Consider the following 25,941-nt stretch of genomic DNA (forward strand, 5'->3'; position numbering starts at 1 on the left):
GGGGTATGGGTGCTTCCAATATTAGGGCGTAAGAGAATTCGAGAATAAGAAAACTCGTCTGGTCGACTCCCGGAATATGGCTATGCCTTTGCACTCAATACTTCAGGAATATAGGCTTATAGTATTGAAGTAGGTACTTAAGTAGGTGTGTCCGTTATCGTCTGATTGTCGTCGGCAGAATCGAATTGATGGGATGGAGAAAACTCGAACCTCTCGTTACAAAAAAAAAAAAAGAGGAATAGAAGCGACAGACCACTTGCAGTTAGCTTGGCAAGCCACCCCGGTGTGTAATGCCAAGACCAAGGTCCGCACGCGAGATCCCTACACACTCCATACGCTACCTGTACGGAGTACGGAGCACTTCCAACTGGCTTCACAGACCGCGCTTAATCCACCAGATATACCTCTTGCCATCACAGACGACACATCACCGTAGCATAAGTAGGTAGTACCGCACCTGCTTTAGTTTACCGCCTCTTCTCGTTTGGCCCTTAACGTTCGAGGACATGTACCCCTCCGTTCAGCCAACTGATCATTATCCTAAGGTTCTACATAGGTACCTAAGTACTCATCTCAGTATCTCGAAATTCCTGTTGACACGAATTTGCCGAGACCTTTTAAGTTTTATTTCCCACCCTACAGAAACCCATCAACAATACTTCATAACTGAAGGCTGGCCATAGACCTCATTATCTGGTCTGATTGCTTCACGTGCATTTTGCATAGTTGGTCCTGACCTCGGGATCGAGGATTCGAATTTCAACCCTCCACCACTTTAGAAATGGGCGGATGGCTTTCACGTCTGTCAGCTTTGGCAGGATGGGGCAAAAAGGAAGTTAGGATTTTGATTCTTGGGCTAGTACGTATTAGATTACTGCATCGCAAATCTCGTCTTTCGAAATGGGAGCTAGACTCTCTAACATTATCATCATCATCATCGCTACCGGGATATAGGATAACGCCGGCAAGACTACTCTGCTGTACAGACTAAAGGTTATATACCGGCCCAGTCTTCATCTTTCAAGTGGAGTGTCCACACGATATACTTGCGCTAGTGGACGCTAACTACCAACAGATCGGCGAAGTTGTCACGACCGTCCCGACTATCGGATTCAACGTTGAAAGCGTTACATATAAGAACCTAAATTTTAATGTCTGGGTGTGTATTGAGTGAAGGCTTGCGCGACATTTGATATTGAAAGTCCTTAGAGCTTATTGCTAATAACCAATATCTCTACATCAGGATCTGGGTGTGTAATTTACGAACGTCTAGGCCCAGCTGCATGCAAGTGACTAAACAGATACTATTAGGCGGACAGACGAGCATCCGACCGTCAGTTCCCCCGGGAAACTCTGCTCCTACTTGGTTAGTTCGGCACCTGTGCTAACTACGAAATAACACGTCGTTTAGATACTGGAGATGTTATTACGCAAATACCGCAGCTGTTATATTTGTTGTCGATGCTACGGACAAAGATCGGCTCTCGACGGCCAGTGAAGAGCTTCAGGCTATGCTAAACGAGGAGGAGCTGAGGGAAGCAGCACTTTTGGTCTTCGCCAACAAACAAGATCAACCTGGCGCTCTAGGTGCCGGTGAAATTTCCACAATTCTAGAGCTTCCAAAGCTGAAAGACCGGAGTTGGAGCATTGTCGCATGCAGCGCCGTCACGAACCTAGGTAAGGTCTATACTTGCCGGACGAAGTGGACTAGGCCTGGCTGATAGTTCTCTGTAGGCATAAACGAGGGAATGGATTGGCTTGTTCAAACGGTCCATGAGGGGCAGTGAATAATTAAAATGTAGCTTGGCAAAGCCGTAGCTACCAGGTAGCTCCTCGGGAAACGACTTGTACGGTTCGTCTCAGCTTTAGACGACCAGTACTAATACGTTATACTTTAAGATTGTCATCGGTGCAAAGAATGCGGTTGAAGGGAGTATTTGACAGAATTATGCAAGGCGTGGTCTCGGATTGAGGAAGCGTGCTCGATAATAGATTCGTAATGACGATATGCCAATGGTTTCTTTGTTTTTTGAGATTGTTCCTATATACACAGCTGCCTACAACATGGAGAATAATTCCGACCTACCCCCGGGGTCTCAAAAACTGCTGCCTCGGAGGTTTAGCGTGTAATCCCGAACACCGTTCGTTTGCACGTCCGGGCCATTCACACGTCGACAGGGAGACAACAATGGTAGAGCGAGCTTTCCATGCTTAAAAGGAAAAACAAGGCAACGGTAACATATCAACCCGTGGGTGTGATTCATCAGACGGACCTTATTCATATCCTTAAGGGCTTACGAAATACATATATTGTATATATGTAGGAGTAGGGAGTTCGGAGACTCCTCCATCACGTGCCATCCAAATTGTTTGCATGCCAAGAAAATGTGACTGCTTTTCCAGAGCCGCATCCCCAAGCCACCAATATAATATGATAGCAATTGTGAGGTATGGAGTGACTCCAGTATTATATGTTACGACGGCTTTCATCGACAATCTTGACTGCTATCCAGCTAGATTTATAGTCGGCAGATACGCCTGATCGAAGAAGTCCCTGAGCTGTTGGCTTGATCATTTTGGATTTATTCCAAGCCTCTTTCTGTAGGCTTTTGTGTGTGTGATTTTTCTCCTTCAGGTTCTTTTTTGCTTTTCTAAACTTTTTTTTTTTTGGCTGGCCCTAAACGAAACCACCAAACCAAACCACAAACCTCTCAACCACACATTCAATATCCTCCTTGTGTAGCGTCGACATAGGCAAAGAAACTCGACACCACCGGCCGTTATTATCGACCTCCGAGGACCATTCATCCCTTGACCCATACTTACGCCCTGTTATTTCCTCCAGAAGTGAAGCTTCGATACCGAAAAAATGACCATCAAGCGTACGTCCTACCGTTCTATAATGATACCCGACAAAACGGTGTTCTTCTCTGGAAGACCAATGATACCAGTGGGAGACTGGCTAATAGTAACGTCCAGACAATCAACAACTTCCCAATAACCATTTCCGAAAGCATTGGCAGGAACGTGTCAGGGTTCACTTTGACCAAGTGGGTAGCATGAATCTTGCTTGTCTGGAGTCTACGGAAATCCGTATGCTGACACTCTCAACAGCCTGGACGCAAACTTCGTCGACGACAGGCCCGCCTGTCCAAAGCCGCTGCAGTTGCACCTCGCCCGGTTGACAAGCTAAGACCAATCGTTCGATGCCCAACTGTCAAATATAACCGCCGAGTTCGCCCTGGTCGTGGATTCACCCTTGAGGAGCTCAAGGTAGGCATCAGTACCATGATCTTCCAGTCCGCAGATCGCTAATCGCCGAAACCTCGGGGGCTTATAGGCTGCTGCTATCCCTCGAAAACTCGCTTTGACCATCGGTATTCCTGTCGACCACCGACGTCAAAACCGCTCAGAGGAAGGACTTGCTGTCAATGTCGAGAGGCTTAAGGAGTATAAGGATAAGCTTATCCTTTTCCCACGACGCGTCGGGCGACCAAAGAAGGGCGATGCAACCAAGGAGGATGTAGCTGCGGCTCGTAGCGCAAAGGTGCAAGCAACTTCGGCGTTATTCCCAATCACTGCGGTCGACAAAACTATCAAAGAACGTAGCATTACTTCGGAGGAGAAGGACACAAGCGCTTATAGGAAACTCAGACTGGCCAGGAGCGACGCCAAGTACGTTGGTGCTCGGGAAAAGCGTGCTAAGGCAAAGGCGGAGGCGGAGGCTGCCAGCAAGAAATAAAGCTGGTGCGGCCGCTTGTTTTTCCGTTTTTTACAATGCCCGCTTTTTTTTATATTATTTTGTCCAGCTTTACTTCGCTCGCAGGTTTATTTCACGTTATGTGTCAATGGGTTTCTTTAATATTCCTTTCATGTTCTTTGACTAACAAACTCATCCCCACAAATACACCTCCTCATCACCTCACCCCAGCGCTTGCCGTACTCCTACGGCAGATGATACACCTTCTTCTTTGTCACACCGGCTGTATCAAGCTCACATGTATCCGTTTCTCTATGTTCTACCTCCTCAGGGTAGACAGTCTTACTCTAGCATCCCTAGATAACCCTCGGGGGCCCAGGGCCCCAATGTATGTTACACAAACACTCTTGCATGACCCGCCACGGAGGCTTTATTTCCTGGACACTCTGTTTCAATGGTAACCGCTCTGAAAGTATACATACATAAAGACCAACCCACTCCGCAAACGACCACTGTTTGGCCTTATACATGCGCGCGGAAGACGGGCCCCTCGAAGACTTTACCCTTGCCTAGCCTTAGCCAGGTGCCCACTCGAGTCCAAAATTCTTTCTCAACCGCCGTATTTCGCAGACTCCGTTGATACTTGGCTAGAGATCGTATACCACTTATTCAGCTAGCTTTAATAAAACATACGGGTTACAACTGATCCCTTAATTCAAGCCCAGAGTCTCTTTGATCTGAGCGTCAGTTACTTCCTGGCCATCGAGGAACCACCGAAACAGTGTTGTGTAGGGTTGTGATTTTTTAGATATCTGCTAATAGGTTAGCAAGGCATGAGAACTCAACCTGGTGTCACACTCACGTTGTGGTTGAGAAATCCGGACAGAAACATGTACACATTTTCCTTGTCCTTCTGAAATTGCGTATTCGCCTTCGAGTCTAAAGCTGAGGGGCCCAGGTGCGATTCTTCTAGCGGTGTGAGTTCTAGGGTACTTGATGTGTCATCCGTTCGCGCAATGGCTCGTCTAAGCACTTGGAAGAATACCTCCGAGAATGTAAGATCTGCTACAGCATCTGCACCACTCGTAGTTTGAACACATAAAGCCAAGGCGAACCAGCCCTCAGACGCTATCACTGGCCATTTATCTTGGATTACCATATCAATCACCGGTTCTAGGATGCGAGGAGACATATCAAAAATTTTCTGCTGAAGGGAAACTTTTGTCGAGTCGGCAGATTGTGGTTTTGCCGCCTCCCGCAAGATTGATACCACTATTCGACCAATTTCCATCCTAATCGGGGTTTCCGTATTTTGTGCGTATAGTTCAAGTATCTGCTCTATCGCAGATGAGCCAGAATCGCCTTCAAATGGTAACAATAGACATTCCACATTTTCGCCTAAAATAAGAAACGAACGCAAGAGTCAGCAATAGAAACCAATCCGAGTCAGATTCGATACGAACGTGATTTGGCTACCAAGATTCGAACAAGGCTAAGTCCCATGTGCTGTACTTCTATCATCACAGACGCGAGATAGAATTTATGACAGTACTGAAGAATTCCCCCTTGAACGACTGGCTCTCGTATTGCTGGGGAGCCGATAACGAGATTTTTCAAAGCACCGCCTGCTGCATGTAGCACGCCAATCTGGGTTTGTTCCTTCAGAACGTTCACCAAAGATAGATGTAGTCGATATTTGTGCACCAGCGCATTGCAGGCCTCGGCATCTCTCGCCACGTTCCCCAAGATTAACGCAGCACATGTTAGAAAGTTTGGGTCGCTCGAAGCAAGCAACTCAAAGATTGAATCCAAAAATGCTAATCCGACAGGGTATTGGTTCTGAAATGATTCGGATGCAGATATTTCGGATATCGTCGCAATGGTGGAGCTTCGGGCACCACGAATGAGCCGTGCCACGTCGTCTGAATCGAACTCATCCGGAACAAGCTCCGGATCCTGAGCCAACTTATCCTCCCAATATTGCAATCTCGCCATCAGTTTGACGTAATGTAAAATTGGACTAGGATCCGAACTGAACGCCTTGGTATATTCTTGTTTGTGTAAGGCAGACAGACAACTCAATATTATGTGGAAGATATCAAATTGGATGGGCGGGTAGGTCGCCCAATCAAGCAGCGAAGTAATAAGCTCGCCGGCTTCATCACCAAGGGGTAAATCTAAGAGATATGTTAGTTTGTTTAATGCACAGTTTGAATCGATCAATTCGACAAGATTAGCCACGCCTGAAAGTTAGCGAGGAATGCAAACCTAATTGAAGAACGAGTTCGAGACACCGCAAGGCATACTCTATAGCGGGAGTCGGTGTTTTATCTTGTTCGCGGAGGGTTTTGGCCAAAAGATCCACCAGTCCGTGCTTGAAAGCATGTCTCTGGGCGGGTTCTGCAAGGCGAGTAGATGTCAGAAGCCAGAACGAGTTCATCCATGCAATCTTAGCAGACATGATATACCATATTCATTCATGAAGTTAAACACCACAACCATTACTAAACTCTGTAGCGGCAAGACTGCGACGCCGATGCAATTTAGCTTCTCGTAACATTCGGTCTCGATGATGATGTCGCGATTTGAGTCTGGGGGAGAGAATTAGCTGTCTGTCGATGTCCATCTGTAGTGGGATTATCAACCATTGTCGGCACAGCAATTTCCTATCAATCTAAGCCTCTGCTTTAGGATATTTTCGGGTTCTTCTAGACGGAGACCGTGCGAGCAAGAAGCAAGCAGTCCCGCTTGCCCAAATATGCCCCGCCACGGAACTAAGTATCTCGCCCTCAGCAAACCGAACCCCAAAAGAAATGGCCGGTACGGGATATTAACCCTGACGGGCAGCGTCGGCAAGCATTTCTAGAACCTGCTGCCTGGTGATCTCATCACCCGCGTCTCCTCGTATGATTGAAGTTAACTCCACAGCCAGTCCTTCTTCTAGCGTCTGAGGATTGGAGAGTGCGTCTGCTAACTGGGGCAGGACGCTGGTCGTTAGAGAGTCCGCCATGGAAGTACTAGCTATGATGCAGACCGAGTATGTCGACGATAGGTTATAGCTTATGCCAGCTTGAATTCGGATTCATTTGCAAATACCAAGAAGGTACTTATTCGTAGCTGGTGGGTGACAATTGTAGTTCAGATGAATGCCAATCCAAACCCGAATGCATAAATGTTGCATCGTTCATGCCAAGACGAGGCATGTTGTGTTGTTTGGGGAATACATGGTGGGATTCGCGCGCCGATGGAGAAGTTGACACGAGCACCTTTTGGACTACCTCTCTAGACCAGACCCAATCGAATCGCATACGATACGAACACCATACGAGACGATATCACCTACTTACTTTTTGACTGGCGCTTTGCATTATCGCGAGCCCAGGATCCTACCTAGCAATCATGACCCGCGCCCAACAGACCATTTCGGGAGGGCTCTTGTTCTCATCGGTTTGTCCTCATCATGAACATCCAAACCTTCTGCCCTTGGTTCTTTTAAACTGACCATCATTGGCGCTCTTTCTTCACCAGTTGTACCTTGCCTGCTATCTGCAATTGATCCCATTCCCATCTGTTATCCAGGAACAGATTGTCCCAGTGGTGGGTGCACCACGTTAACCCTCGGCTTTTATTCCAAAGATCTAACAAAAAAAAAAACCCCCCCATCTAGTTTCCATTTTGGTTACTTGTGTCCTTCGGAGCATACTTGCTATTTACCCTCGGATGGGGTATCTTAACTTTCAAAGATAAGGAGGACGCTTACAGGGAATTGATACTTGTAACCAACGCCCATCGAGCCCTTCTTACATCACCTTATTAATACTAACGTACTTTAAAATAGGAGATCGATCAAGCGAAGAAAGAGCTAAGAGCGAAAGGAGTAGATGTAAATTAAGGGGCCCGTTATTCCCAGTATACCCGATCTTAGTCCCGCAACTGCCGTGATGGATTGATTCGATGCAAGGCCTTTGACTGCGGTTGGTGCGAGACTACAGGAACTAGGCTTACTGTACCAAATCTTTCCAATCCTAATACCAAGACAGTTTTTAGTCACCAGAGGCACTTGCAACTTTGCATTTTTCAGAATGTCTAGATTTTATAGCCTTTTCCGTGTCCATAAAGACTCGTATACCAATCGGAATACCCTCCAACCCTTCCCACATACTCGGTCCGGGGGTGACGCTTTGATCTTTACTGTGATTGTTATCTTCGCGACGCTCTCTGTTTACGACGCCTCTCGAGGTGGCAGTGTTATCCCTAGATACCATCGAACTAATTTCTCCCTCAGATTGGCGTTTGAGGGCCTTTTGTGCTCGAGTATTGGCAGCTGCCCACTCCTCGAGATCCTCACGAAAGACATCCCAAACTGTGACCGACGGGAGAGTGTCAGCGTCAGGTACCAGGCTTATCTGGCCCTTGTTCGGACCCCAAATATCCGGAAGGGTGTTTATCTTACCGCAGTTTACACAACCACTCATACAACAGTTGTCCGGCTCTTTGGGTTTTGGCGGTACCAAAACACCAGCTATTATCTGCGCTTGATCGTTTGCATTCTTAGTGCGCACACGCCGAGGCCCTACGAGACTGCTTCCAAATACAAGTTGGGCACGGGTCAGTTGGTCCTCCTGGCCGACTTGTTGCGTGGGGTCTGAGATCGTTTGCTGTGTCGGTTGGCTGCCAGCTCTGGACGGATAATAGGCGGGATGGTCCGATGGTGTTTGTGGATGCTCGAGCAAAACTATGAGAGAAGAAAAAACGCAAAGAACGTTGTTCGAAACATGAGTAAAATGGAAAAATCGGACAGTAGAGAATTATAAGGGTAGTTATGTAGGAGGTAAATAGGTAGGTAGGTATATATACGCTGGTAAAAGCCTGTGAGAGGGAATGCTTGTGTCGCGAGGCCGTTGGCTCTAGGCCTTGCCTGAACGCCGGATACTGCGGTTGCATACGTCGTATGCTCCGGAAGGCCCCTCGAAGACGCAAGACTCCTGAGTGCAGGAATGGAGCGAATCCCTGTCCGGACGGATTTCATGGAGCTGGCAGAGGCTTCACTAGATTTATCGGAGGGGACGCAGAAGACAACATGTGATGTTCTTGTGATGTGATAGTATCTCGAATTTATGTTTTGTTAGTCCAGTAACAAGACGGCTGTTTTGTTAGTCCCGGGCACAGGAACTGCTCGCCTCGGCTAAGCTAAGGCCCGATCCAACCCAATGCATCCTGCATGCATGAAAGCAACCTCAGTCATTTCCACCTTTGATTTCACGATGGCCACGACGTCATTATGTACTTAAGTTAGTACTTAAGTACCTACTTAACAAGTACTTATCTAAGAATGAAGTACTTGAGTGTATAGTAATATGTATGGTACGTAATATTACACCCTTGAATTCCAACCATCGATGCATTTCTATTTCCCAGTAATATAATATATCGATCAGCTTGAACCGCTCATCGCCAATGAATCCCAGTACCATTTTAGCCCGGGTCTCAAGAACCTCTGGCTTTCATTAACCCGTACCTCCTCCGGATGTTTCTTCAAACCAATCCTAACCCCCCAAAAAAATAAAAAAATAAAAAAATAAAAAAATAAAAAACTCTACCTCCCATCACAACCCCGTCCCCGTCTTGGACTGGAAAACCGACTTAGCAATGGCCTCGGGACACGGGATGACATCGAGATACCTACACCAGACCTCACAATTCGCAAGCTCCTATGTCTTGAAGCAATCGACGACGGGATCGCGGTGGCACGGAAGGGTCCGTTTAGTCATAAATACTCGTATCAGAGGGCCGAATTCAAAACAACCAAGCTGGACGCCATTTTCGCAGAGGCAGTCAAGGCGCAGACCTTTCACTAGTTTCAGAACCTACCCACCGCTCCCATCTTCGATCATGTTTACATCTCTGTCACTTTTCTTCCTGTCGCCAGGTAGTGCTGGTGATACCCAGCACATCGAGCCACCCACTCAGGAATTACGCCTGCTCGCGAAATCAGAGGAAGAAAACCAATATAAAGAGAGGAAGAACAAACCTCCTGTGTGGGATACGCTGAGTTATGCCAGATACTACATCCACACTTATCTTCTAGAGCCGGTCGCCACCGGCTTACGGTTTCTTCATCTTGTTTTACTATTTCTTCCGGTGATAATCACCATGCCAGCAATATGGATAGGCCCTCGGTTACCTCTTCAAGATGGAGAAAGGGCTGGCACTCTATGGTGGTACGGCTATCTTGTTAAATCCATGGAAATGGCCGGGCCAACGTTTATTAAAGTGAGCAGGGCATAAAACCCCAACCCATACCTGTAGTAAAGAAAAATAGAAACTAATGTAGTGGAGTCCCTTAGCTAGGGCAATGGGCCGCCTCAAGGACAGATATATTCCCTCTGCAGATGTGTTCCGTAATGTCTACCCTCCATTCAAATGTTGCAGCCCACTCACTCTCGAAAACTAAAGAAATTATCGAGGAAGCATTCAATGGGCGTTCCTTTGATACACTGTTTCTCGAATTCGATGAAAAACCATTGGGGGTGGGTGCTATTGCCCAGGTGTATCGCGCCAAATTGAGGCGGGATCTTTCACCCTCGGGGCCTCAAAGTTCGAGTTCTACAGCCCCTTTATCTTTAAGGCACTCGGCCCAAGAGCTGCTCAACAAGCTAGATACTTTTGTCAAATCTACACCCCCCAAGGCTCCAAGTGATTGGGTTGCGATAAAAGTGTTACATCCCCATGTCGAAAAGCTCGTCCACCGAGATCTTCGCATAATGAAGATATTCGCAAATATAATTAATGCTCTGCCAACTCTCGAATGGTTGTCTTTGCCAGACGAGGTGGACAAATTCGGCGAAATGATGCGTTTACAACTTGACCTTCGCATTGAAGCAAACAACCTACTTAGATTCCGGAATAACTTCAAGAATAGAAACACCGTTACGTTTCCGATGCCGTACATGAGCTATTCAACCCGGCAGGTTCTGGTGGAAGAATTCGCCTTAGGCGTTCCCTTGGAGGCGTTCCTGAAAAATGGCGGTGGTGTTTTCCAGAAGCAGGCTGCTGACATGGGCTTGGATGCTTTCCTCCACATGCTCTTGATCGATAACTTTGCACATGCGGATCTCCATCCGGGAAATATTCTAATACGTTTTTATAAGCCGACCCCGGCCCCCGCCTTCTCACAGATCCCGCTTCCATTCACAACGACGTCCCACCCGCATTCAAATTCTTCGGAAGAAGAGCAGAAGCAGGAACACAGGCACGAAGAGGATTCGTTCCAGGTCACAGAGGAGGTGCTGTCACGTCTCCAGCCTCTAAATGACAAACCAACCGAGTGGCGAAACGAACTTTCCAAGCTAAATGATGAAGGGTTCAAGCCGCAGCTTATTTTTATCGATACTGGGTTGGTTACGGAGCTTTCCCCCGTTAACAGACAAAATTTCCTAGATTTATTCACCGCTGTAGCCGAGTTCGACGGGTACCGAGCAGGCGAGTTGATGGTGAGTCGGTGTCGTCAGCCCAACGCCGTGAGGGACAAGGACGTATTTTGTCTCCGAATGCAGCATTTGGTACTTGGTGTTAAAAATAAGACCTTCACGCTTGGGAAGATCAAAATTGCGGACATTCTCTCGGAGGTTATGTCGATGATACGCTCCCATCATGTTCGTCTGGAGGGAGACTTCATCAATGTTGTTGTGAGCATTCTGCTGCTTGAGGGCATAGGGAGAAGGCTAGACCCTAACATCGACATATTCAAAAGCAGCCTGCCGATATTAAGGCAGCTAGGAGCGCAGAAGGGACACCAAATATTAAATAAAGATATGAGCATACTAAAGATCTGGCTTGGGCTCGAGCTGAGGTCTATATTATCAAGTTCGTTCGAGGAGGTGGACTTCTCCCTGCTCATGAAATACTTCTGGAATGAGTGAGCTTTAATTTTTCGCTTATACCTAAGTACCTGCATACTTATAATTAGATATCTCGCCTTTACACTAGCTAAAATATAGATAGCGATATCCCGCGCCTGGTTATGATGGTTTTTGTCAACGTCGCAGATATCGCGGATTAAAATGGAGAGACTGTAAAGTATGGCCGCCTCTTGCCATATTTCAAGTTAAACATGACCTAACTAACACAATCAATCCCTGGCCGAAAGGGGCAACCCTAGTAGATATGGACATGTACCTAGGTCACTAGGTACTTACCTCCTTATCTCTGCGCATCCGTAGATATTTCATAGCGTTTGTTAGGTAATTGCTACATTCTTCATAGCTATAGCTTCTTCCGTACTTGGCTGCTAAGGACTTACCTTTACTTCAACCGGCTTCTCTGCTTGCTCGCAGCAACTCATCCTATAAACCACAACTCTTGAGACAAACCTCTCCCGTTCGCTTCACAACGGATTGATTACCGGGTGTCTAAACTGCACTCCACCCCAACAATCCCTTGTACCTTCCAAACGTCACCAAGAATGCCACCGAGAAAGGCGAACAGACCGTCCAAAAAGGATGAAGGTACGGCCCCTGAGTAGTGTTCGAACGAGTGTTCGAATGAGACTTAATTCGGTCTTCTGACTAGGGCTCGCGAGGACCGATAACAATTTAAAGAATCATTCGTGGCCCGTTGTATATCCCATCAATCAAAAGAATTTCTACACGTATGCATGCATCTTCTCTCGTTTCCCTGACCGCGTTTCGTATCCCGTTGTAGTTGATACTAACGCGTCAATAGTGATTACTTGAAGCGCGATGACCAAGCTCTGGTTTGGAGACAGCGAAGTGAAGTTCCTAGACCGGAAAGAGAGGTCAAAGACCGTGGCCCCATCTTAGATGGCGAGCCCGAGAAGGACAGCGTCGGCACTGACGGAAAGGAAGATGAAGAGCATCCAGAAGTATGGGGCTCTAGGGTGATTATCATACACCCGGGATCCCGCAATCTACGGATTGGTCGCGCATCAGACGCTCTTCCAAAAACGATACCAAACGTCATTGCTCGCCAACATGCACAGTCCGAGTGGGAGGAAGATCCTCACCCGCGTCCCAAACGGCTTCGGATGGAGGAAGAGCCGAAAGACGACCTAGAGGATGCTGGTGACAACACCCCCCAAAGGAGGACAAGAGGAAGCAGCAGGAAATCCGCTTCGCTTGCCGAGAAGGAGCCCTCTTGTGCTGAATCTTCATTTCAGACTTTGTTCAATGAGATATCACAAGAGTTGAAAATGCAGATGCGACAAAACAAGCGTAGGGTCCTGCCCAATTCAAGGGAAGGCGTTATAAACCACAACAAGAAATATGTTCCAGAGAATATCAAGGAGCACAATGATCCGTACCGGGCAGAGTGGACATCAGTAGATACCAGTCTCCTACACTTTGTTGGGCAAGAGGCTTTGCATATCGCTGATAATTCACTCCCGCGATACAAGCTCTTCTGGCCTTTGCGAGACGGGGTTTTCAACGAGCACGACTATCTATCAAAAAGACGGTGGCATGAAGATGTAACCGTGATACTGCGGGAAAGTTTCTTAAAGGAGCTTAGCATAGGGCCAGGTGATTATGAGGCACTATCAGCAGTGCTTGTAATACCTGATCTATACGACAGGATTTACGTGACTGAAATGCTAGATTTACTGCTTCGAGAGTTCCGATTTGCTCAGGTCTGCCTGTTTCAGGTACTATCAGCCCTAGTAATATTATTTTGCTATTTTGTGCTAACAGTTATTCCAGGAGAGTGTGGCCGCCACGTACGGCGCCGGGTTCTCGTCCGCCTGTATTGTCGACATCGGCGCCCAGAAAACATCAATATCCTGTGTCGAAGAAGGAATGGTGATACCGGATTCAAGATTGAATCTCAAGTTCGGTGGTGACGACGTAACAACCACCTTCGTACAAATGCTTCTCACAAATTCATTTCCATACTCAGATATTAACCTTCTGCGCCGCTATGATTATCTTCTTGCCGAAGATCTTAAGGTAAAATATACAAGTCTTAACGAGGCAGATGTCGTCGTTCAATTTCACAACTTTCACGTTCGTGCTCCAGGGGAAGAAACCATCAAGTACGGCTTCAAGACCTACGATGAAGTATATCTAGCACCATTTAGTCTTTTCCACCCTGGGATATTGGACACTACAGATAAGCTCCGAGGGCGAAGGTCACTCTGGGAAAGATCTTATGACCTATATGATGATGTCCCGAATGACCCGGTATCCCTTGCACAGGAATCCCTGCACCGCCCCGCTACTGCACCTGCACCTGCAACTGTGAACGAAGATATTGAAATGACGGATGATACAAATTCGGCTATACCCAATAAACCTACCAGTACCAGCTTAACAGTGCCGACAGCAGGGTTTGAAAGTACTCCAAAAACATCACACGGAGGTTCGCCGGTGCCAGAGGAGGTATCGGATATACCAGAGGGAGCCAACAAAGCCATCGTAGGGAATGGCCACAGCAAAGCCGGCGGATCGGACCCAGGCGACCCAGACCCGGAGATCGAAGCCCTGCCTATGCTACCCCTAGATCTTGCGATAATAGAGAGCATAAGATATGCGGCGAAAGGCGATGAAAAACGAAGCAAAGACTTCTTCTCCGGGATCCTTCTCGTCGGTGGCGGTAGTCTCACAGCGGGGCTCAATCATTTACTCGAAGAAAGGTAAGATAAGAGAAACGGAGCATCTTATATATTGGGGGTCATTACTAATAGGATAAACAAAGGTTGATTCGGCAAAGGGGGGGCCTGGGAAACTTGACCATCAGTAGCCCACCACGCGAGCTTGACCCTCAGGTCTTAGTCTGGAAAGGTGCGAGTGTCTTTGGTAAGTTAACCAGCACAAATGAGGTTTGGATAAAGCAAAGCGAATATGACATTCTGAATTCTCGCGTTCTACCCTACAAAACATTGTGGATGTGGTGAAACGATGGAAACACGGCTTTTCACGCTTGCTTGACTAGGGGGGACTTCTGCGCCGAACTCATGTATCTATTCCTCCTATTCACCAAAGCTGGCTTATATGATAGTCTTTCCTAGCATGTCAAGATCTATACATCATCTCGGCGTCAATTTCTTGGAGTTACTTTTGTCCGTGGCTGTCAGGTGAGGCTGGGGCACTGGCGTTCCCCCCAAAATTACCTCCCCTAGTCGAGGCGGACCCCTTAGTAACTCAATAAATTCTCTTGCCCCTTTGCTAGTAATTGATTTCGGCTTGAGGTCATATAAGATGTTAAGGGTTGCAATCGATACCATGAAAAGAAGAATGTCCGGCGATGGAATCCTCCGTAAATATCTAGACCGTCTTTTTGTCTTCCACCAAGATAGCAGAGCGCTTCGAGTCGCGTCGAGAAACAGAAGGTGACTCTGCGTGCGGTCGACTAAAGCCGTCAATCCACCAAGGAACCCTGAGACATAGAAGATCTGGGGGCCTAGGAGTTTTGTCGGGAATATCCTCTGGCAAAGACAAAGCGCGGACCAGGACGTAGCTACTGCGGATGTTATAAAGGTCGACGTTCGAATCGTCTTGTGCATGAGCTCAGAGATGGCCGCCAACAGCGACCCCCGGAAAGATCCAAGTTTAGACAGAAACAAGACACAGTAAAGAACAGAAAACACCTGGACATTCTTCTGAAATTGGCGTAAACAATATGAGGCCCATGCCCCCGAGCAGGAGACAGATTTTGGATGTGATATGGCACAGGAAAGATGGCGAATCGCGGGGTGGGCCTCTCGAAACACGGATTTCATCCCCTCGCCAACTGTATCTTTTTGAGGGAATAGAATTGATGATTTGAAAGTTCTACGGGAAGAAGAAAGATATAAGTTTCCCAACAGATAGACGACAGATTAGGAGTCACTTACGGGAACTGAAGACGAGCAACATCAGCCATCTGGGGGACCATCGGGCGGCCATAAACCTGGTCTATATCTGATGCAGGAAAAGTCATCAAGGCTTTTCGATATATCTAAACGTTTATAGATGGTATCAGCGGATATACTATGATGCTTCTATGAGGCCTAATACCGGCTGTCGCGGGGGAAGCTCCGCTAGTATCCTAGAGGGAGACTTACAAAAGGAATATCCCCTTCTTGATTTAAAAGGCCCTGGAACAGCTTGGCGAGGGCAAACGGGAAGAGAGCCCAGCTTCCAAACCACTTCACGATAGGTAAGTAGAATTAGCTAGACATTCACCCATATATAAACGTTTTTTACCCCCACTCACCCAAGGCGCCCGGTCCGAAACACGAAGCGCGTTCGATAGATATTCCATGGTTTTGGTAAAGACATAGATTGAAATCGTCAATCTTGCATCTTCAAATGGAATAGAAGCCAATGCCACCCCTGAAAGGGCGGCGGCAGCGGACGGCGCTATCGGAGAAAGTAGAGCCTTTCTCAAAGCATGCAAAATACGAGGCGGGGTCACGCCCCGAGACTGCAGCAGTTTCGACTGAAGGCGAACTATGACATGATGAAAAAACCGATGTAGAAGCAACAAAATTGATAGAGATAACGGAATCCTTACACCGAGCCCGTTCCTATCACAGGTATCATGTTGAGTATTACGAAAAAAAATCGGCATCGGGAATGAATCAAATGCCCATACCAAATACGAGGTCTATTAGAGCGGTGAAGCCTAAGTCGAAGTCTATCGACAATTGTGAGGGCAATAGACCCCACGAGAAAGATCCTCCCACTGAGCCTTATCGAGGCCTTAAATTCATTATCACGTCTTGAAGCCGCGCTCTGCCGGGGGCCTTTCTTAGTATCAGTCGAACATTCTTTGTTTGGGATTGAGCGTCCTTTGCGATAGAGCCCTAAGGACTGTAGCTCTTCGGGAGTGATCAAATAATCTAGCAGTTGTCGCATTTCGAAACGAGTTAAGGAGCTTTGAACCTGTCGTAGATTCCCAACCGTTGGAATCGGCGCATTGCGTGGAATGGATGTGTGTAAACAATCAAGCACGTGTATCCCGAGGGATTCTTTAGCCTTAGCCCATAGTATTTGTGAACTCAAAAATACAACACGCGGAGATCTAACGCAAACGGCTTGTGTTGAATGGATTATCAAGTACTTATAAGAGTGGTCTATTTGCTACATTGACTCGGAAAAAAATACAGCCCATTTGATAGAAGCAGACTCATTCAAATCCACTGGGTCCACTTCTCCAATACCGAGAAGATTTTAATGCTCGCCATGGGTATGAAAATCGTACATAGGCACCAGCGAGCTTCACTATCAAAATGCGCCGGCGCTTTTGAGAGCTGCAGCCAATCGCCGGTAATCCTGGAGGAGCAAATCAACGTCGCTAATTCTCAAGTTGGCGGCTTCTGTATCCAGAAATCTTGATATTGGAGGCTCGATCTTTGTCACAGTTTGATCCAGATGTGCCCCCGATGAGCTAGCTGTAGAATAAAAGTCTGTGTTACTTGGGCCAGGTGGGGGTGTTTTCGGCATTTGGCCCCTTGAGAAGGACCGGATTACGTTGATGTTGCCCGCAAATCTCCCTAAATGGCTCCCTCTGTTGGTACCAACCGCAAGTAGTAGCAATAAAACATTGTTAGATATATAATTTCGTATTCGAAATGATAGACGTGGAAAATTTTTGCTACGGGGTTCAGCTTACAGGTTTCGGACACTGTCTGCGACAGGTATATACGCCGCTCCATGACCGGGCGAGGACTCTGTGGTGTTGAGTGATGTGCCTGCGACAACTTCACGCTCTGGTAGAAGTTTCATGGTTGTCTCCCTCGTGTTTTTGGTGGTCTCACCGGTTCTGACCTGCTTCATTTGAGTGGCAAGAGCATCACCCCCGTACGAGTCCGATGTTTTCAGGCCTTCGGAGTACAGACGATCGTAGATGGCAGAATCTCTCAATAGCTCTTGCTCCTGGGCTGGAGTTCCAACAAGTTTTCGGACATCCTCCAAGGTTTTTGGAAGGTCCGTTCGTTTATCAGAGAGCTTTCCAAACAAGAACCTGTAGGAGTTTTCTAAACTATTGCCAATCGTTTTCAAGGATTGGTCAGCGGTGTTCACGGCACTTGTAGCAGCCGAGGTTGCAAATTCTACCGGCGTGAGATAAGTCATTCGCTTGGTTGCAGCGGTCATCGGGAGAACCGCCGGGGTTTCTTTCTGGAGCCCCGTCTCGAGTCTAGGTGACGCATTGGCGGGAGATGTATCAGTAATAGCTGGCGCTATTGTAGTGAGCGTCGCTTTGTCCGTCTTCTCAGCATACGGAGGTAATGAAATACTCGGTATCCCAGTTGGTTCCGGATCTACAGGAGCCGTCACAGGCGATCCATTGGCGGCAAGGGTTCCCATATCCACAGTCTCTAAAAAAGAAACTGCCGCTTCTAGATTTGTTACACAGTACGCAGCTTCACCATCGATCGCTTTATGGTATCTAAACCTTTGAATATATAAAAGGTTCGACACTATATGGATGTGGGGGGGCGAGATGATGAGGGAATATATCAATATCGGCAATATATGATCTGCCGATGATGTTGTAGATGGGACCACGCTAGTTAGAGCATCTGCCATTAGAAAAGTCAGTGGACATCGAGCAGTAGGTGCCTTTTAGCATTTATAAAAGGACCAATCTCAACAGTGCGCTTGAATGGAAGAAGGCTAACCAACTATTGCCTTGTGGGCTCTCTTTAGGAGGTGAAGTTTGCCGTGTGGGCATTTAGTAGCATTCAGACTTTGAAACGCTATAGAACCCTGATTAGTGAGACAGAAAAGGGAAAATGGTCGTTTTGGAGTCCAGAGATTATAAGTTTCACCTTCACAAACAGGCTTCAAGTCCATCACATTAATGTTTTCTTCTAGTCCCAATTCCTTTAGCCCGATTCCAACAACCGCTAACGCCATTGTCTTGCTCCTCAACGCCTCGTCTCTTGCTTCATCTTCAGCGCCATGGTGGCGCCATATCTTGTCAAAGACGGCTTCGGTAACTCTCTTCTCTACCACCTCCTGCAGCGCAACCCGTAGATTATCTCTTCTTTTCCTATCCTTTTTTCTCTGCACGATCTCACTCATCGAAACCAGAGGTTGGTCAGGAGCTTGAGCATCGTGTGAACTATAAAGCTTGGAAACATGCGCAGATATCGCGGAGGCGGTTGTTTCATAGAAATCCTGAAACATAGTGCTCAGTAAATCAATGGAAACTGGTGCAGGATGGACTTTCGCCGACAGAGATTCTATAAACCTAATTTAGTCAGATCGAGAAACAAAGTAATAAACAGAGCGATGTCATATCAAATATTACCTATCTGTCATTTCCAGGACTTCCGCCGGAAGTTCCAGCTGAGGGAGGGGTTCATCCAGAACATCACGAACATGGTCGTCAAGGGCCTCTGGTTCAGTAGGGTGAGGACTCTCAACCTGATCCACTGAGTCGTACGTGAAATTCGGTTCCGGAAACGCACCAAATGGTGATGCTCGTTCTGGACCAACACTTGAGTTAAGAGTGGCAGATCGTGATCGGGTAGGTGGGGTCTGCGATTCGAGACGAGTGAAGGATCGAACGGATCCAAGAGTCTTGGTTGGTCGGGATGATGAGCTTTCTGGAGACATTGTTGCTATGTTAATTCAGATACCCATTCTTCGAGAACCCGAAAGAAGCGCAATAACAGATCGAGAGAAGGGAACTCTGTGTATGGAGACCAGCGTCACATGTGATTTGATCAGGAGGGTTGTGCGCTTCCAACTGCTGAGATAGCTTGTATCACTCGACAGCTAAACTGAGAAACTGATAGCTTACCCGTCTCGAGAGGTTGTTGTGGTTGGGGCGAAGATGCCATGCTCACTTGAATGCTGGTGATATGTGCTATAAAATAGTGGTTCCATTAACAAGCAGCTTCAGAGACCCGTCCAGACCATAGTAAGCTAAGTAAGTACTTCCTATATATGAAGTACGAAGCAAACACCTCTTACTAACTAAGGTGCTGGGGATGTAGGAAGTACTGGGTTGGGAGCTCATGCGGGTGCGGCAGAATCTCCGGGTGTTACTATCTCCGTGTTGTCACACATGCCAGGAATGACAACCCAGATTCGTCATCGCGACAAGTCACAACCAAAGATATACCCCTGGCCCTGGCACGTATGTGTGTACCTACATCCATCCATCAATATCAGATATCAGCATTCTTACATCCTTACTTCCTTTCCTTCACTTGACTTAACTTAACTCAACTTAACCTAACCTCACCACTGGACTGGTACACCACTGCCTTGCGTGCAACTTCCCGACTTAACTCACTTTCGCATAAAACCAGCCAGCGCGCCTCATCGCCGATGCTTTGATCACTGCTATGGCGACCTCTAAGACTTGATATCCAGCTCCAGGAGATTATTCAAAGTACATACTTAATTACACAGTAATCCGATCGTATTGTAGTTCGACAACTGCCGGTGTTCATTTGATTCACAACAAATCCAACATGTCTTTCATGGGGTTCATCCACGACAGCTGGAAGCTGTATTCAAGAGGGAGCTTCATCATATTTCTGTTCCTGTTATCCTCGATTCAGGCCCTGAGGTCCGACCAAATCGTTCTGGCTGACGAGAAACTCGGTATAACGGACTCTTTAGATAGGGTGAACCTTGGGAGTAGCAGAGGGTCATTTGTATGTCTACTGGGTAATATATTTCCGTCCGTCGGCTCGCTGACATAGGAGCACAGAAATTGCGCCACGTCCTTCATCACGGCGTGGAAAGGTAGGCCGGTGCCCTCCAGCTAGCTTCTGTCATCCTAAGTTCCGACGTTCACACTAACCGTGGCGTGGATAAATAGGTACCCTAAGCTCTTACGACGTTTAGATGTGACTGGAAACGAGTTGATATGGGGAGTAGACAACGAACAGTATTCGCCTTGCCCGAGTCTCCGGGTCAAATCTCGCCTTATCGGTATTTCTCGGCTTCGGGATAGGTCGGTAGGAAGCGTAGAAGGACGACTGGCCGCTGCACGATATTGGGGCCATCAATTAGACACGCCAATTTCCGCTTGGACGACTGAGCAAGAGTCCGCCCCTGATATCACGGATAATGAGACGGTACTTAACCTTGCCAAGATGAGTGCAAATGCCTACGTCCATATTCCTGCCACTGAAGACTGGAGGGATGTAGGCACTCCGTGGAACAAATCGGCTGGGTTCGGGTGGGAAAACGACGGGTTGCGAGGGCATATCTTCCTCGACGACAACAACTCAACCGTCATTATCAGTATCAAAGGAACCTCAGTCGCCATATTTTATGGGGAGGAGACAAAGACTAACGACAAAGTTAACGACAACCTCTTCTTTTCCTGCTGTTGTGCAAGAGTCTCTGCGTTTTGGACCACAGTTTGCGATTGTTATACAGGCACATACTCCTGTAGCAACCCGTGCCTTTCTAGCGCCCTTAAAGCAGAAAATCGGTATTACCGAGCTGCACTGAACCTCTACTATAATATCACCAGCCTTTATCCTGATGCCCAGGTTTGGCTTGTCGGGCACTCCTTGGGAGGGGCGGTCTCCTCCCTACTAGGTTTGACATATGGCCTACCGGTGGTTACATTCGAGGCTCCACCCGAGGCTCTAGCAGCAAGCAGGCTTGGTATACCGAGGGCCCCATCAGAACTCCGCCAAGACGGTATTTACCATTTCGGTAACAATGCTGACCCCATTTATATGGGCGTTTGTAATGGTGGTACTTCCTTCTGTTCAATTGGGGGGTATGCAATGGAAACAAAGTGCCATACGGGAAGCCTATGCCTCTACGACGTCGTCAACGATCTTGGCTGGCGTATCAATGGAAACTCACATCGGATAAAGACGGTCATTGATGAAGTAATGCCGAAGTACGACCGTGTTCCGAAATGTATTCCAGAAGACGAGGATTGCATCGATTGTTTCAACTGGAAGTTCCATAACGAAAGTGTCACCACCACATCAATAAAATCATCAACCACGACTGCAACCACAAGGTCAACAACCTGCCAACACCCTGGGTGGTTTGGCTGCCTCGATGAAACCTCTACTACTACGTCTCCAGCTACTTCCACAATTACATCCACAACTGATGAGCCCATAACGACAACTTCCAGTATGTCCCACCACCACACAACGCCGAAATTGGCGTGAGAACTAATTGTAATTTTTCTAGCAACCTGCTCAAAATATGGTTGGTTTGGGGACTGCATAGACCCCTCGCCCACGAAAACACAACCAACAACATCCACCATCGTAACTAACGTCCCTGCCACAAGTTCATCATCCTCCGAGACATCATCTACCCGGCCTCCTATCACAACTACAACATGCCTAAAACCCGGCCGTTTCTGGGGTTGCCGGGATTGAATACCCGTCCGGGGCTAATACCAAGGGAATAACGCACTGGCTTTGGCCAGTTTCGAGCCAACATATCAATCGGCCTCAAGCGGCACCTAATTTCTACATCCCTCAGCTAGTTCGAAAGAAAAATCCAAATTTTGATATATAGAATCTCACATGAAGCGGACGCAAAACACCGTTTCACCAAAGACTAGGCACTAGAGAATCATTTGGTCTGTGGTGGCTAAGACAGGACTTCAGTGTTCCCAAATACCAGCCCAGGCTGCGATGTAGCATGCAGTTTGTATTATTTTTCAAAGCGATGGTTGATAGTTTGCGATCGGGTGTGGCGTTTTCTATTGTGGTTCTTTGAATTTTTATTGCACGTATTGCATATCGTGAGAAGAGATCACGGATTATTCGCGTCACGGTTAGATAGAAGCTAGTTACAAATATGATAAGTAATACTTAGAAGTATGAATTGATAATTATAGTAGTGGGCTAAAATTGGAAATATAACTTGAAGTGTTAGGAAACGTTCGCCTAGATGTCAGGGTCTTGCGTTCTCGTTGATTGTTCTTTACATGCGATAGAGCCATACAACAACACTAATAACAACGTCATGTGACCATACCTCTGACACTAGACCTACAAAGTACAATATCCGAAATACCACACGACACCACAAGGCGTAACACAACAATACACGAGCGTCCTGTGAAAGGAAAACATAAGAACGACTGCTGACGACAGGCTTTGAGATAGCTATAGACAAAATTATAAAATCCTTACGATAGAATATTTTCCAAATATCTAGTAACTTTATATATATATAATAAGTTGTCAAATATTAAGCGATTTTATCATTTAACATACCTTTTCTATATATATAGCTGTATTAAAGGTGTCGAGAATGAACGCTCAACTATTTTGGGAAGCTAATCCCTTACATCATTCTTCAAGACCAACCCTCTTACCTCTTTACTCCGTGCACTCTTCAAGACCAACCCTCTTACCTCTTTACTCCGTGCACTCTTCAAGACCAACCCTCTTACCTCTTTACTCCGTGCACTCTTCAAGACCAACCCTCTTACCTCTTTACTCCGTGCACTCTTCAAGACCAACCCTCTTACCTCTTTACTCCGTGCATCCGTCAATCGCAACGCTTTCTGCAATGTCTCCTATCCCCTGGGTCTCCTCTCTTATGGTCCTCATCGGTGAGGCTGAGGAGAGTAGATTTCGATCATCGAGGCACACCATCCTCGAGACGTTGGTGGCTGCACCAGTGGCGGGAATCCAGAGTTATCTGAAAACTTATGACGGCGTTTCCGACTTCAGTCGTCTGACCTACTTTTCCCCCTATGGATGCAAGGAAGCACCCCTCAGAAATATGAAGCTCGACAACACCATTAAACATCTCAGGCTTCTTGACAACGGGAAATATGCCGTATTCCTAATCAGAGATGGCAACCAAGCCAGCGGCCATGTCCATTATTCCAAATACAAATATATCATTCCACTCTGGCTGATCTTTACTTGGTTTTGTTTTGGGGCATTGATAGTCTTCTGGCACTTGGCGCCCTTTGGTGCCTTGCCGTCGGGGACGTGGGTCGGCATTACCAACATTGGCGCTCTTACCGGTTGGTCAGTCATTGTTCGAGTAATCGAATTCGTTATGATCAAGCAGCGCGAGACGGAGGGCAACCATGGAGATGTGACAGAGCAAGACAGCGTCATCTTCCTCGGAAAACGGAACTCGGCACTCGTCATTGGAGGCAACCGACAAGCTGTCAAGCTCTGGACTACGGACAGGCTAGACTACAACGATGGAGACACGTCTCACATCCCAAATAGGCACTTGCAAGTCTTCACAAGGATTGGCACCTTGTTGGTGCTTCTACTGGTCTTCACCACCGTGCCGAATGGGTCGACAACAGACCAGCTCACCTTCGTTCTCCTGAATATCCTAGGTCAGGTCAACGTCTTCCTCGGCCTTCACCTAAACGCCAAATCTTGCCTGGATGAACTGGAACTGGATGCCGGTAACGCGGATAAAGTTCCCGTTAAGAATCGAACACAAGTTTATGGATTTCTAGTTCGTCATTTCAAGGACTGGGTAGACCAGAGCTGGATTGACAAGGCTGGCATCCTACCAAAGACTGCGGCCTGGGACAGATGGAAGGAACGCGTTAAAACCGATATGCTGTCAGATCCGAAGGTGCTCTATGACACTATCGCCTCCGAGGTGGAGCAGGAGCAGCAGGAGCACCAGCAGCGACAACAACAACAGGCAAACAGATCGCGTTGAATGACAGATGAACTTCTACAGAGAAAGCTACTCCTATTGTGAGGTAGAAACTAGTCTCTGGAAGACAACCAGACAATAGTACTAGACTGGCTCATTAGCGGTAATAAAGATACCTAGCAATAAGCAGATAGGTAAAATAGAATAGAATAAAACAATACATATACATATAATAAAGAACGGAGAGCAAATCAAGAATGAAAGATCATAACTAAAACTAGAGTAGGCTGACGAAAGGAACGAAAAACATATATAACCAAATAGTTAGGAAAAAAACGGCGCCTAAGCATAAGCATGTAAGGTGAGTGAGGTGTAGAGGGAAAGGATACCCCCTTTCTCTCGAGGACGGACAGAAGTCAATTTATAAGCCTGAGCAGAAAGCAGAACGCGCCAGACTGTGTTGACCACCTAGAATGCAACAAATTACATAAATCAGCCTGGGCCTAAGAAGAACCTGTATAAGCACCAACACTCTTCCTTTACCACATAACTTTCTGCTTTATTTAGCAACTGTCCCCTAGTTGCGGTTAAAATACTACACCTCTTCTTTACTGACCAGCGCCGCTGAAAAATGGCTATCTTATTATACTTTCAACGAGTGTTTCTGCACATCAGCAAAAAAATCATGTTGCTTCCCTGCCGTCAGACGGCAGGACGGCAACTGCCTTAATGGGTCATCTAGAAGGCTCGCTAAGCTATCTGCCTCCTGAGAAGCTAAACTGCCAACCACTGTCTAATAATTAACACTATCTGTTTACTTCTCCATTGTAAGAAAATAATTCTGCTTCTACTAAGTGAAAATGAAATTCTGTTTATAAAAATCTATTCTATTTAATACTTCTAAAAAGTCGACGATCGACGCTCAACAGCTCGAAAATTACGATTATCGGAAGATTTACTATATACATATACATTCGAGATTTAAAATTCTGGAAATTAATTAATATTATAAAAGAAAAATTATAAAAGAAAAGAAATATTAAGACAATAAATAGTAGCTTGTCAGGCCTCAGAGCTTCGCGTGCCGACGCAAAATACAACAAGGTCAACACAAGAGCGTCGGCCCGACAGGCCTCACAGGCCCCTAGTGCCAACAACGACTCGGACTCGGAGTTCCGACACAATGATCTGAAAGCTTCAAATCAAGACCTCAAATAACCTCAGCCTAACGCTTAGTGTTGAAAATAAGATGGGAAAAAACCATCCCATCCCATTCCATATTCCATAGTGTTAGAAGATTAGGTGGAGTGATGTGTACTTGATTAAGTGCTCTTAGACTAAAGTGTTCTGTCGAAGAGTTTATATACAGGGAGTAGCACATACAGGGTGACTAAACTAGTCATATACAAAGTAAGTAGTAAGCACATACAAAATAAATAATAGGTATATATAAAATAACTAATTACTTTATATCTAGTAAGGTTATATTGAGAGTAAGATATTCTGATACTTTTACTAAACTTTTATTTAGTATCATCAGGAAAAAAACATATTTCCTTAATTCCATCGAATAGAAGCCCTTTTATCCGATAAAATACTTTTTCATCGCGCTCTATCGCGCTCTATCGCGATCTATCGCGCTTTATCGCGGTCCATTCTAGTCTATCGTACTCTATCTTAATAGGGCCACCTGGTACT

At 46.6% G+C, this 25,941-nt stretch overlaps 11 protein-coding genes across 12 annotated transcripts; 7 read left to right on the forward strand and 4 right to left on the reverse strand.

Annotated features, from left to right (window-relative positions):
• Positions 1–781: 781 nt before the first annotated feature.
• DFL_001809 (uncharacterized protein) lies at positions 782–1,787 on the forward strand (the record flags this gene model as incomplete). Its single annotated transcript, XM_067630489.1, has 7 exons — positions 782–859; positions 955–993; positions 1,076–1,159; positions 1,244–1,250; positions 1,312–1,333; positions 1,412–1,677; positions 1,735–1,787. The coding sequence occupies 7 exons, from the start codon at positions 782–784 to the stop codon at positions 1,785–1,787; spliced, it is 549 nt and encodes a 182-aa protein (XP_067493128.1).
• A 1,082-nt stretch (positions 1,788–2,869) lies between these two features.
• Positions 2,870–3,742, forward strand: DFL_001810 (60S ribosomal protein eL13; the record flags this gene model as incomplete). The annotated part of the gene is made up of 4 exons (XM_067630491.1): positions 2,870–2,882; positions 2,980–3,050; positions 3,115–3,273; positions 3,341–3,742. The coding sequence occupies 4 exons, from the start codon at positions 2,870–2,872 to the stop codon at positions 3,740–3,742; spliced, it is 645 nt and encodes a 214-aa protein (XP_067493129.1).
• A 668-nt stretch (positions 3,743–4,410) lies between these two features.
• Positions 4,411–6,710, reverse strand: DFL_001811 (uncharacterized protein; the record flags this gene model as incomplete). Its single annotated transcript, XM_067630492.1, has 7 exons — positions 4,411–4,512; positions 4,563–5,098; positions 5,164–5,877; positions 5,969–6,100; positions 6,169–6,291; positions 6,346–6,474; positions 6,536–6,710. 7 exons carry the CDS (start codon positions 6,708–6,710, stop codon positions 4,411–4,413), a joined length of 1,911 nt encoding a protein of 636 aa, XP_067493130.1.
• Positions 6,711–7,099: 389 nt separating this feature from the next.
• DFL_001812 (uncharacterized protein) lies at positions 7,100–7,592 on the forward strand (the record flags this gene model as incomplete). The annotated part of the gene is made up of 4 exons (XM_067630493.1): positions 7,100–7,147; positions 7,229–7,297; positions 7,368–7,475; positions 7,539–7,592. The coding sequence occupies 4 exons, from the start codon at positions 7,100–7,102 to the stop codon at positions 7,590–7,592; spliced, it is 279 nt and encodes a 92-aa protein (XP_067493131.1).
• Positions 7,593–7,743: 151 nt separating this feature from the next.
• DFL_001813 (uncharacterized protein) lies at positions 7,744–8,729 on the reverse strand (the record flags this gene model as incomplete). The annotated part of the gene is made up of 3 exons (XM_067630494.1): positions 7,744–8,063; positions 8,154–8,435; positions 8,558–8,729. The coding sequence occupies 3 exons, from the start codon at positions 8,727–8,729 to the stop codon at positions 7,744–7,746; spliced, it is 774 nt and encodes a 257-aa protein (XP_067493132.1).
• A 332-nt stretch (positions 8,730–9,061) lies between these two features.
• DFL_001814 (Protein kinase-like domain superfamily) lies at positions 9,062–11,861 on the forward strand (the record flags this gene model as incomplete). The annotated part of the gene is made up of 7 exons (XM_067630495.1): positions 9,062–9,064; positions 9,139–9,214; positions 9,348–9,973; positions 10,048–11,193; positions 11,257–11,618; positions 11,749–11,779; positions 11,850–11,861. 7 exons carry the CDS (start codon positions 9,062–9,064, stop codon positions 11,859–11,861), a joined length of 2,256 nt encoding a protein of 751 aa, XP_067493133.1.
• A 303-nt stretch (positions 11,862–12,164) lies between these two features.
• On the forward strand, positions 12,165–14,609 carry DFL_001815 (uncharacterized protein; the record flags this gene model as incomplete). Its single annotated transcript, XM_067630496.1, has 5 exons — positions 12,165–12,207; positions 12,272–12,350; positions 12,425–13,361; positions 13,417–14,348; positions 14,411–14,609. The coding sequence occupies 5 exons, from the start codon at positions 12,165–12,167 to the stop codon at positions 14,607–14,609; spliced, it is 2,190 nt and encodes a 729-aa protein (XP_067493134.1).
• Positions 14,610–15,430: 821 nt separating this feature from the next.
• On the reverse strand, positions 15,431–16,554 carry DFL_001816 (uncharacterized protein; the record flags this gene model as incomplete). Its single annotated transcript, XM_067630497.1, has 5 exons — positions 15,431–15,486; positions 15,549–15,609; positions 15,759–15,842; positions 15,911–16,223; positions 16,292–16,554. 5 exons carry the CDS (start codon positions 16,552–16,554, stop codon positions 15,431–15,433), a joined length of 777 nt encoding a protein of 258 aa, XP_067493135.1.
• Positions 16,555–17,307: 753 nt separating this feature from the next.
• Positions 17,308–19,490, reverse strand: DFL_001817 (uncharacterized protein; the record flags this gene model as incomplete). Of its 2 annotated transcripts, none has more annotated exons than XM_067630498.1 (5): positions 17,308–18,221; positions 18,321–18,398; positions 18,471–18,895; positions 18,956–19,253; positions 19,451–19,490. In XM_067630498.1, the coding sequence occupies 5 exons, from the start codon at positions 19,488–19,490 to the stop codon at positions 17,308–17,310; spliced, it is 1,755 nt and encodes a 584-aa protein (XP_067493136.1). The 2 variants fall into 2 exon arrangements, with proteins under 2 accessions (XP_067493136.1, XP_067493137.1); XM_067630499.1 differs by having other exon boundaries at positions 18,956–19,268.
• Positions 19,491–20,129: 639 nt separating this feature from the next.
• DFL_001818 (uncharacterized protein) lies at positions 20,130–22,025 on the forward strand (the record flags this gene model as incomplete). The annotated part of the gene is made up of 4 exons (XM_067630500.1): positions 20,130–20,315; positions 20,372–20,406; positions 20,483–21,771; positions 21,832–22,025. 4 exons carry the CDS (start codon positions 20,130–20,132, stop codon positions 22,023–22,025), a joined length of 1,704 nt encoding a protein of 567 aa, XP_067493138.1.
• A 1,147-nt stretch (positions 22,026–23,172) lies between these two features.
• DFL_001819 (uncharacterized protein) lies at positions 23,173–24,306 on the forward strand (the record flags this gene model as incomplete). Its single annotated transcript, XM_067630501.1, has 1 exon — positions 23,173–24,306. The coding sequence occupies one exon, from the start codon at positions 23,173–23,175 to the stop codon at positions 24,304–24,306; it is 1,134 nt and encodes a 377-aa protein (XP_067493139.1).
• Positions 24,307–25,941: the final 1,635 nt, after the last annotated feature.

This window comes from Arthrobotrys flagrans (assembly GCF_004000055.1).
Source record: "Arthrobotrys flagrans strain CBS H-5679 chromosome Unknown unitig_3, whole genome shotgun sequence".
NCBI lineage: Eukaryota > Fungi > Ascomycota > Orbiliomycetes > Orbiliales > Orbiliaceae > Arthrobotrys > Arthrobotrys flagrans.